The sequence below is a fragment of the Entelurus aequoreus genome, linkage group LG25 (genome assembly GCF_033978785.1).
Source record: "Entelurus aequoreus isolate RoL-2023_Sb linkage group LG25, RoL_Eaeq_v1.1, whole genome shotgun sequence".
Lineage (NCBI taxonomy): Eukaryota > Metazoa > Chordata > Actinopteri > Syngnathiformes > Syngnathidae > Entelurus > Entelurus aequoreus.
In genome coordinates, this window is record NC_084755.1 from 1,265,187 (window position 1) to 1,277,436 (window position 12,250).

The 12,250-nt window shown below is 35.0% G+C and overlaps 1 protein-coding gene across 2 annotated transcripts in view; it reads left to right on the top strand.

Annotated features, from left to right (window-relative positions):
• Positions 1–12,250, top strand: part of LOC133642566 (centrosomal protein of 112 kDa-like) — a 212,218-nt gene that overhangs the window by 113,506 nt on the left and 86,462 nt on the right. For both annotated transcript variants that reach the window (XM_062036834.1, XM_062036833.1), the window contains exons 13-14: positions 8,618–8,772; positions 9,990–10,119. In XM_062036834.1, the coding sequence (XP_061892818.1) occupies positions 8,618–8,772; positions 9,990–10,119 (285 nt within the window). The remainder of the gene's footprint in view (positions 1–8,617; positions 8,773–9,989; positions 10,120–12,250) is intronic.

The window sequence follows — 12,250 nt, forward strand, 5'->3', positions numbered from 1 at the left end:
TCGGCAGACCGATATTATCGGACATCTCTAATTATTATTATTATTATTGGCTTTTATGTAGTTTGCACTTTGTCTGTATTATTACTATTATCATTATTATCGACTCTTTGCCTCATTCTTTTTATTTTCCTATTTTAATGATGTTAGATCTGTGTTGTTGTTGTTGTTGGGGACAAGTGTTGTAAATTAGCTTTGGCTACAAACACTATGATGCATACATTGGATAACTGTTTCAGATATCTGTGTTTCTGTATCTGTCCCTATTTCAACAACAACAAAAAAAATATATATATATTAGGGATGTCCGATAATGGCTTTTTGCCGATATCCGATATTCCGATATTGTCCAACTCTTTAATTACCGATATCAACCGATACCAACTGATATATGCAGTCGTGGAATTAACACATTATTATGGCTAATTTGGACAACCAGGTATGGTGAAGATAAGGTACTTTTTAAAAATAATAATAAAATAAGATAACTAAATTAAAAACATTTTCTTGAATAAAAAAGAAAGTAAAACAATATAAAAACAGTTACATAGAAACTAGTAATGAATGAAAATGAGTAAAATGAACTGTTGAAGGTTAGTACTATTAGTGGACCAGCAGCACGCACAACCATGTGTGCTTACGGACTGTATCCCTTGCAGACTGTATTGATATATATTGATATATAATGTAGGAAGCAGAATATTAATAACAGAAAGAAACAACCCTTTTGTGTGAATGAGTGTAAATGGGGGAGGGAGGTTTTTTGGGTTGGTGCACTAATTGTAAGTGTATCTTGTGTTTTTTATGTGGATTTAATAAAAAAAAAATTAAAAAAACAAACAAAAAAAACACGATACTGATAATAAAAAAACCGATACCGATAATTTCCGATATTACATTTGAACGCATTTATCGGCCAATAATATCGGCAGGCCTATATTATCGGACATCTCTATATATAATGTATATATATCAATATAGATCTATATTGATATATAATGTATATATTGTGTTTTTTATGTTGATTTAATAACAAAAAATAAAAAATGTTTTATTTTTATTTTTTATTTTTTTATTTCTTTTGCGGTACCGGTCCGCGGCCCGGTGGTTGGGGACCACTGGTTTACACAACATGTAATGGTGGTTCTTTGCTCAAAATGTTGCATAGATGATGTTTTTACTAGAGATGTCCGATAATGGCTTTTTTGCTGGTATCCGATATTCCAATATTGTCCAACTCTTAATTACCGATTCCGATATCAAGCGATACCGATATATACAGTGGTGGAATGAACACATTATTATGCCTCATTTTGTTGTGATGCCCCGCTGGATGCATTAAACAATGTAACAAGGTTTTCCAAAATAAGTCAACTCAAGTTATTATTGAAGTCACAAAGTGCTTTTTTTTTTTTTAACATGCCTCAAAACAGCAGCTTGGAATTTGGGACATGCTCTCCCTGAGAGAGCATGAGGAGGTTGAGGTGGGGGGGAGGAGGTATATTGTAGCGTCCCGGAAGAGTTAGTGCTGCAAGGGGTTCTGGGAATTTGTTCTGTTGTGTTTATGTTGTGTTACGGTGCGGATGTTCTCCCGAAATGTGTTTGTCATTCTTGTTTGGTGCGGGTTCACATATTTGTAACAGTGTTAAAGTTGTTTATACGGCCACCCTCAGTTTGACCTGTATGGCTGTTGACCAAGTATGCCTTGCATTCACTTGTGTGTGTGAAAAGCCGTAGATATTATGTGATTTTAGTAATTTTTTGTTGATCTGGGTACAAAAAGAACTGATTGCAGGTGTCGTTTGACAGACACAGTTTCGATACTACTTGGTATCGGGTTGTTTCGGTCGATACCTGAAAGGTATCGAGTACCGATACCCAGCCCTACATACTATAAACATTCTTGTTGTGTAAATGTGCTATATAAATAAAGTGGATTGGATTACTTACGATACAAACCTACCACAACTAACAAACGCAACAACAACAACATCCTCTGGTGTAACACCCCCTTCAGCAACAACGTCGGTACCAATATCGGACACAAATACGTAGCACTAGTAGACAAGCACTTCTCAAGGCATCACAAGCTCCATAAAACCGCAACACCATCAAGATTAGCTACAGCCGCATGAACAACACCAACCAGATAACCACAACAAACATGCTTGTTTTCATACACTTCTAAATGTGAAGATATAATCGTCATGTGATATCGCTTAGATTTCAGTTTTTGCAGAGTATCGCCTACAATTTAAGTTGGACAGGTTGGTAGTAGGGATGTCCGATAATGGCTTTTTGCCCATATCCGATATGCCGATATTGTCCAACTCTTTAATTACCGATACCGATATCAACCGATATATACAGTCGTGGAATTAACACATTATTATGTCTAATTTGGACAACCAGGTATGGTGAAGATAAGGTACTTTTTAAAAAAAAATTATAAAATAAAATAAGATAAATAAATTAAAAACATTTTCTTGAATAAAAAAGAAAGTAAAACAATATAAAAACAGTTACATATAAACTAGTAATGAATGAAAATTTGTAAAATGAACTGTTAAAGGTTAGTACTATTAGTGGAGCAGCAGCACGCACAATCATGTGTGCTTACGGACTGTATCCCTTGCAGACTGTATTGATATATATTGATATATAATGTAGGAACCAGAATATTGATAACAGAAAGAAATGGGGGGAGGGAGGTTTTTTGGGTTGGTGCACTAATTGTAAGTGTATCTTGTGTTTTTTATGTGGATTTAATTAAAAAAAACACACAAAAAACGATACTGATAATAAAAAAAAACGATACTGATAATTTCCGATATTACATTTTAACGCATTTATCGGCCGATAATATCGGCAGACCGATATTATCGGACATCTCTAATTATTATTATTATTATTGGCTTTTATGTAGTTTGCAATTTGTCTGTATTACTATTATCATTATTATCGACTCTTTGCCTCATTCTTTTTATTTTCCTATTTTAATGATGTTAGATCTGTGTTGTTGTTGTTGGGGACAAGTGTTGTAAATTAGCTTTGGCTACAAACACTATGATGCATACATTGGATAACTGTGTCAGATATCTGTGTTTCTGTATCTGTCCCTATTTCAACAAAAAAAAAATATATATATATATTAGGGATGTCCGATAATGGCTTTTTGCCGATATCCGATATTCCGATATTGTCCAACTCTTTAATTACTGATACCGATATCAACCGATACCAACCGATATATACAGTCGTGGAATTAACACATTATTATGGCTAATTTGGACAACCATGTATGGTGAAGATAAGGTACTTTTTTAAAAAAAATAATAAAATAAGATAACTAAATTAAAAAAAATTTCTTGAATAAAAAAGAAAGTAAAACAATATAAAAACAGTTACATAGAAACTAGTAATTAATGAAAATGAGTAAAATGAAGTGTTAAAGGTTAGTACTATTAGTGGAGCAGCAGCACGCACAATCATGTGTGCTTACGGACTGTATCCCTTGCAGACTGTATTGATATATATTGATATATAATGTAGGAAGCAGAATATTAATAACAGAAAGAAACAACCCTTTTGTGTGAATGAGTGTAAATGGGGGAGGGAGGTTTTTTGGGTTGGTGCACTAATTGTAAGTGTATCTTGTGTTTTTTATGTGGATTTAATAATAAAAAATAAAAAAAACGATACTGATAATAAAAAAAACCATACCGATAATTTCCGATATTACATTTTACCCCTTTATCATCTCTAGTTGCATGGTAGCATAATGGTTTTAAAGTTCCAGCCCTAAGCACTTGAGAACCTGCTGCAGCTGAGCTTTTTTTAAGTGAGAAAATAAATGCAAAGACTTCTAGGACATGAGGAGGTTCTTCCCATGCTGCTGCTGTGACCTTTGGCACAGTTTGTATAGCAAAGACGTTGTTGCAGTTTGATGACTCACATATCTTGGAGGGGAAGTCAGTGTAAAAGAGTTTATTTGCAGGCGACCTCACCGCGAGTTCAGACTCCAAACAGCTACAGCTAAAGATGCACACTTTAATGCAGAGAAAGTTTTTATGTCTTGGCGTAAATGAGGACTCAGATGCAGAAGAGTGACAATTGACTCAGACTTTATTTAGATAATTCTTTGCTGTCTCTAGGACAGAGTGATTAAAGAAAGTAGCTACAAAATCTATTTATCTATGACAGGGGTCACCAACCTTTTTGAAAGCAAGAGCTACTTCTTGGGTACTGATTAATGCGAAGGGCTACCAGTTTGATACACACTTCAATAAATTGCCAGAAATAGCCAATTTGCTCAATTTACCTTCACTCTATGTTATTATTAATAATTAATGATATTTATCCTTGTGGAAACACTGATCATCTTAATGATTTCTCACAATAAATATATATAGAAACAGATAAATATCAATATGCAACACTTTATTTTTATATTTTCTCTAAGTGCACATTTTTCAAATTGAACATTTTCAAATGATCACTTCTAAGACAGTCTTGTGAAATCACAATATCCCATTTTAACTAGCTAGCCACTAACATTTTTGAACAAATCATGAATTACTTTGCACCATGTTTGTACAAATAATAACTCATGTAAAATACAAAAGTCAACTCTCAAATTTTTTAAATAAATCATGTCACACTTTGAACCAGACACCAAATATGTTATCTGTTTCTTTGTCAGTTAGTGAAGACCAAGTCTTTAAAATATTTTCTTGGATTTCCAAATTCTATTTGAGTTTTGTCTCTCTTAGAATTAAAAATGTCGAGCAAAGCGAAACCAGCTTGCTAGTAAATAAATACAATTAAAAAAATAGAGGCAGCTCACTGGTAAGTGCTGCTATTTGAGCTATTTTTACAACAGGCCAGCGGGCTACTCATCTGGTCCTTACGGGCTACCTGGTGCCCGCGGGCACCGCGTTGGTGACCCCTGATCTATGATATATTCGAGCAACTATAGGATATTAGCATAGGACATAAGGCAATAAACAGAAAATCACTCCATAAGGAGGAAAAGGCAATAGCCAAAAAGTTCTATATGAGTCGAATACAAAAAAACAACAACAATCTATAACAATCTACAAAAAGGTAATGCACTCATGCTAAGAAGTCGAGAAGCTTATAAACAGAAAGTATGTATAAAGTGTTGAGAAGCCTGAAAACTAAAAGCGCTCCAGGAGGGAAAAAAGGAAGACAAGGCACTATGAAAATTGATACAAAAAGACTTGACCAAAAAATTTTAGCAAAAGAAAATCACTCTCTCAGAGGGAACAAAGGAATCAATAAATAAAGCGAGACAATACTTATCGAACTTGGTTCAAGGCAGTGATGGGTTGATGAGGCCTCATGAAGCGTTTCGACACATTGCAAAACTGTATTGATACTGTGTCGATACTGTGTCACTAAATACTGACATCTGCTGGACATTAAAAATCCCTACAGGCAACCTATGGACCGAATCAACTGACACTGATTTGATGACCTAGTACAGGGGTCACCAACGCGGTGCCCGCGGGCACCAGGTAGCCCGTAAGGACCAGATGAGTAGCCCGCTGGCCTGTTCTAAAAATAGCTCAAATAGCAGCACTTACCAGTGAGCTGCCTCTATTTTTTAAATTGTATTTATTTACTAGCAAGCTGGTCTCGCTTTGCTCGACATTTTTAATTCTAAGAGAGACAAAACTCAAATAGAATTTGGAAATCCAAGAAAATATTTTAAAGACTTGGTCTTCACTTGTTTAAATAAATTCATAAATTTTTTTACTTTGCTTCTTATAACTTTCAGAAAGACAATTTTAGACAAAAAATACAACCTTAAAATGATTTTAAGATTTTTAAACACATATACCTTTTTACCTTTTAAATTCCTTCCTCTTCTTTCCTGACAATTTAAATCAATGTTCAAGTAATTTTATTTTTTTATTGTAAAGAATAATAATTACATTTTAATTTAATTCTTCATCTTAGCTTCTGTTTTTTCAACAAAGAATATTTGTGAAATATTTCTTCAAACTTATTATGATTAAAATTCAAAAAAATTATTCTGGCAAATCTAGATAATCTGTAGAATCAAATTTAAATCTTATTTAGTCTTTTGAATTTCTTTTAAAATTTTTGTTCTGAAAAATCTAGAAGAAATAATGATTTGTCTTTGTTAGAAATATAGCTTGGTCCAATTTGTTATATATTCTAACAAAGTGTAGATTGGATTTTAACCTATTTAAAACATGTCATCAAAATTCTAAAATGAATCTTAATCAGGAAAAATTACTAATGATGTTCCATAAATTATTTTTTTAAGTTTTTCTCTTCTTTTTTGCAGTTGAATTTTGAATTTTAAAGAGTCAAAATTGAAGATAAACTATGTTTCAAAATTTAATTGTCATTTTTTTCGTGTTTTCTCCTCTTTTAAACCGTTCAATTAAGTGTAAATATCATTAATTATTAATAATAACATAGAGTTAAAGGTAAATTGAGCAAATTGGCTATTTCTGGCAATTTATTTAAGTGTGTATCAAACTGGTAGCCCTTCGCATTAATCACTACCCAAGAAGTAGCTCTTGCTTTCAAAAAGGTTGGTGACCCCTGGACTATATACACATGAGGGAGGGTGACACAGGTGGGCACAATCAGGCAATCAGGAGAGACATCAGACCAGTGACACAGGAGGAAGGGCAAGTGGCCTGAAACGAGAGGAGGATTAGAATTTTCAAAATAAAACAGGAAGTTTGCCAGACAACCCCAAAACAGGTCATCCCTCACCACGATGTGACAGAAGTTGTGGAATAATGGATGTTGGTTGTGAGTTCAAACCCCCGGCCGAGTCATACCAAAGACTATAAAAAAATGGGAGCCATTACCTGCCTGCTTGGCACTCAGCATCAAGGGTTGGAATTGGGGGTGAAATCACCAAAAATGATTCCCGGGTGCGGCCTCCGCTGCTGCTCACTGCTCCCCTCACCTTCCAGGGGGTGATCAAGGGTGATGGGTCAAATGCAGAGGATAATTTAGCCACACCTGAAATATCTCAAATAAGGGTGATACTTGCCTATTTTCTGTCTAATAAGATCATTCTTCTCACTAAGCAGATTTTATGTTAGAGTGTTTTACTTGTTTTAAGTGTTTTGGTCCTAAATGATGTCAGTAAGATATTACAGCTTGTTGCTGAGATGTTATGACCTATATTGAGTAAAACATGCTTGAAACTAGAATATCAACTGTTGCAAAGTGTTATGATCCGCTGCCCGGATCATATTTCTGTTTATGTTTTCTTGTCACGTGTGTTTTCAGCACCTTGAGTTTTGTTAGTTTCTGTTGCCATGACTGCAGATTGCTCACACCTGCCTCTGGTTAGTGTTCGGGACTCGCACCTGTTTCCCGGGCGCTAATCAGAGGGCTATGCGCTGGCCTCACTCGGTCTGGCTCGCTAGTTTGTTTTCACACAACAGTTGACGACTTTTGTTTCCTGCTCTTGAGCACTAGGCTATTTTGGCTTGCTAGCTCCCACGCTAGTCCTTCAGTTTTGTACCTTAAGTGCTATGAGCACCTTTTTCTTTGTTCCTGTCTGATTTATGTTTTGATGAATCATTTCTTACCTGCAAGCTGTGTCCGAAGCTCGATCTGCATTCCTGAGAGAACCACATCCGCATCTTTATGCGACCAGGTCGTCACACAACGCTGTGTCATCAACACTCACAAGTATAAAACTACTTTTTTTTAAAAGTAATCATTTCTTACTTCAAGCATGAAAAAAAAAATCATGATTTTGACACAATTGTGTCTCATAATTAAAACAGATGACAGCCAAATGGACCTTGCGGTTTTATTTTCAATGAAACAATAGAAAACACGTACTCATATAGTAGTACAGTTGGCACAGTACAGTAAACAGACAGTTAATAATTAAATATTTAACATTTCAAACAATTTTGAACAGAAATAGTTCATGCACATTCAGATAAATTCCTCAAAATTACAATTAAAAACATTTTGGCCGGGGGCCGGGCTGTATATATGCGCACTAATTGACTGAAAGAGCACACACTTGGCGCAATGATGTCATGTTATCGATGGAAAATTAAATTTTTAGACAATATGATTTGCCCGAGCGGCTAGGAGACCCCGAGAGTAACAAGTGCTTGCCTTGTTGCCTTTCCATTAAGAACAATAAATTAGTTTTTAGTATAAACTTGTGATTTAGGGCTATATAAATAAACATTGATTGATAAGTTTGCTGGTTTCAAGAAATGTAATGCCGAGCGCATATCATTATGTCAAGATAATGGCACTAGCATTTACTTCATTTAAGAATATTTTTCAACATATTGAGCAAGAAGGTCTCTTTTTTTTTCTACCAAGAAAAGTGCACTTGTTATTAGTGAGAATATACTTATTTTAAGGTATTTTTGGGTTCATTGAGGTTAGCTAATTTTACTTGTTTTGGAAAGTCTTGACAAGCCGAATTTTCTTGTTCTATTGGCAGATAATTTTGCTTAGTTCAAATAAAATACCTCATTTTTGTTTTGGTTTTTTTCTTGTTTTTGAACGCTGACATTTTGCAGTGTGTTTGGTACTTTAACTTTATGTGTTTGTGGTTTTGCAGATGCAAATTGTGTGTGAGCTGGAGCAGCAAGCCAAGCAGCAGTCTGTGGAAGTAGAGAAAAGCAACGCCTTGTGTCAGAAAGCGACACAGGAGAAGGTCCAGCTGGAGATCCACCTTGCATCCATCAATGTCGAACTGCAGGAGGCTAACAGAAGGTCTGAAGAGGGTTGACCTAGACAGGAAATAGAGTGATGACCTTGACATTGTGTTAGAACAGGGGTCACCAACCTTTTTGAAAGCAAGAGCTACTTCTTGGGTACTGATTAATGTGAAGGGCTACCATTTTGATACACACTTAAGTAAATTGCCAGAAATAGCCAATTTGCTCAATTTACCTTTAACTCTGTTATTATTAATAATTAATGATATTTACACTTAATTGAACGGTTTAAAAGAGGAGAAAACACGAAAAAAATGACAATTAAATTTTGAAACATAGTTTATCTTCAATTTCGAATCTTTAAAATTCTAAATTCAACCGAAAAAAAGAAGACAAAAACTTAAAAAAATAATTTATGGAACATCATTAGTAATTTTTCCTGATTAAGATTAATTTTAGAATTTTGATGACATGTTTTAAATAGGTTAAAATCCAATCTACACTTTGTTAGAATATATAACAAATTGGACCAAGCTATATTTCTAACAAAGACAAATCATTATTTCTTCTAGATTTTCCAGAACAAAAATTTTAAAATAAATTCAAAAGACTTTGAAATAAGATTTACATTTGATTCTACAGATTTTCCAGATTTGCCAGAATAATTTTTTTAAATTTTAATCATAATAAGTTTGAAGAAATATTTCACAAATATTCTTCGTCGAAAAAACAGAAGCTAAAATGAAGAATTAAATTACAATTTATTTATTATTCTTTACAATAAAAAAAATACATTTACTTGAACATTGATTTAAATTGTCAGGAAAGAAGAGGAAGGAATTTAAAAGGTAAAAAGGTATATGTGTTTAAAAATCCTAAAATCATTTTTAAGGTTGTATTTTTTCTCTAAAATTGTCTTTCTGAAAGTTATAAGAAGCAAAGTAAAAAAATTAATGCATTTATTTAAACAAGTGAAGACCAAGTCTTTAAAATATTTTCTTGGATTTTCAAATTCTATTTGAGTTTTGTCTCTCTTAGAATTAAAAATGTCGGGCAAAGCGAGACCAGCTTGCTAGTAAATAAATACAATTTAAAAAATAGATGCAGCTCACTGGTAAGTGCTGCTATTTGAGCTATTTTTAGAACAGGCCGGCGGGCTACTCATCTGGTCCTTACGGGCTACCTGGTGCCCGCGGGCACCGCGTTGGTGACCCTTGCGTTAGAATATTAATATTTCTGAACCGCCCTGTGATACTCTGACCTGGTCCACAGGTTTATGGTCCTGCAGAAAGACAAAGACGAGCAGAGCGTGCTGTTTGAGCAGACCTTACAGAAGTTCCAGGCCAAACACGAAGCCGACGTGAACCATTTGCACAAGGAGCACGCGCTGTCTGTGGCCAAGGTAATGCCCGCAGAATCAAATGAGTCACTCGCATGACAAAGAGTCTTTGTTAACCACATTTTTACTAAAGATCTCATGATTTATATGAAAACAAGCACAAAAAATATTTGTTATTACATCATTTTGTCCTTCCTTTCTTACTATGATCTATCATGGATGCACGGGATGGGGGTATTAAATTAAGTAAATAAGCTTTGCTTCTTCCTACACTGCAAAAAATGAAATGTAAGTAATATTAAATATCTCAAATAAGGGTGATATTTACTTATTTTCTGTCTAATAAGATAATTCTTCTCACTAAGCAGATTTTGTTAGTGTTTTACTTGTTTTTTAAGTGTTTTTGGTCCTAAATGATCTCAGTAAGATATTACAGCTTGTTGCTGAGATGTTATGACCTATATTGAGTAAAACATGCTTGAAACTAGAATATCAACTGTTGCAAAGCTGTGTCATCAACACTCACAAGTATAAAACTACTTTTTTAAAGGCCTACTGAAAGCCACTACTAGCGACCACGCAGTCTGATAGTTTATACATCAATGATGAAATCTTAACATTGCAACTCATGCCAATACGGCCGGGTTAACTTATAAAGTGACATTTTAAATTTCCCGCTAAACTTCCGGTTCGAAATGCCTCTGAGGGTTGACGTATGCGCGTGACGTCAATCATTGAAACGGAAGTATTCGGACACCATTGAAGTCAATACGAAATAGCTCTGTTTTCATGTCATTATTCCACAGTATTGTGGACATCTGTGTTGGTGAATCTGTTGCAATTTGTTCATTGCATTATGGAGAAAGAAGCTGAGCAAGCAAAGAAGAAAGTTGTCGGTGCGAAGCGTCTATTTTGCGAGGGAAGTCAGCAACAACACATACACAGCCGGCGCTTCTTTGTTTACATTCCCGAAAGATGCAGTCAAGATGGAAGAACTCGGACAACTTAGACTCTTACCAGGAGGACTTTGATTTGGATACACAGTTGCGATAACGTGAGTACACAGCTGCGCTTCCAAACATTTGATCGCTTGCTATAACTAGCTCGAGCTAGTAGCTAGGAGCTAGGAGCTAGCATTAGGATTAATTTGTGGCATATTAAATATAAGCCTGGTTGTGTTGTGGCTAATAGAGTATATATATGTCTTGTGTTTATTTATTGTTGTAGTCATTCCCAGCTGAATATCAGGTCCCACCCGCGCGCTTTCAAACATTTGATTGCTTGCCCGTACGTGCGTGTCATGTACGTAACTTTGATTAAATATATAAGCTTTATGAACCTTGGGTTAGGTGAACGGTTGTTTGGGCTGAGTGAGTGTGTGTGTTGTGCAGGTGTTTGAATTGTATTGGCGGGTTATATATACAGGATCCCGTCCATATTACCCGCTCGAGCTATAACTAGCTCGAGCTAGTAGCTAGGAGCTAGCTAGGAGGTGTTTTTATGCGGGATTAATTTGTGGCATATTAAATATAAGCCTGGTTGTGTTGTGGCTAATAGAGTATATATATGTCTTGTGTTTATTTACTGTTGTAGTCATTCCCAGCTGAATATCAGGTCACCCCCGCCTCTCACAGCATCTTCCCTATCTGAATAGCTTCAACTCCCCACTAGTCCTTCACTTGCACTTTACTCATTTAAAAATATTTCATCCTCGCTCAAATTAATGGGGAAATTGTCGCTTTCTCGGTCCGAATCTCTCTCACTTCATGCGGCCATCATTGTAAACAATAGGGAACTTTGCGTATATGTTCAACTGACTACGTCACGCTACTTCCGGTAGGGGCAAGCCTTTTTTTTTATCAGATACCAAAAGTTGCGATCTTTATCGTCGCTGTTCTATACTAAATCCTTTCAGCAAAAATATGGCAATATCGCGAAATGATCAAGTATGACACATAGAATAGATCTGCTATCCCCGTTTAAATAAAAACATTTCATTTCAGTAGGCCTTTAAAGTCATCATTTCCTACTTCAAGCATGAAAAAAAAAATCATGATGCCGAGTGCATCTCATTATGTCAAGATAATGGCACTAGCATTTACTTCATTTAAGAATATTTTTCAACATATTGAGCAAAAATGTCTTTTTTCCTACCAAGAAAAGTGCACTTGTTATTAGTGAGAATATACTTATT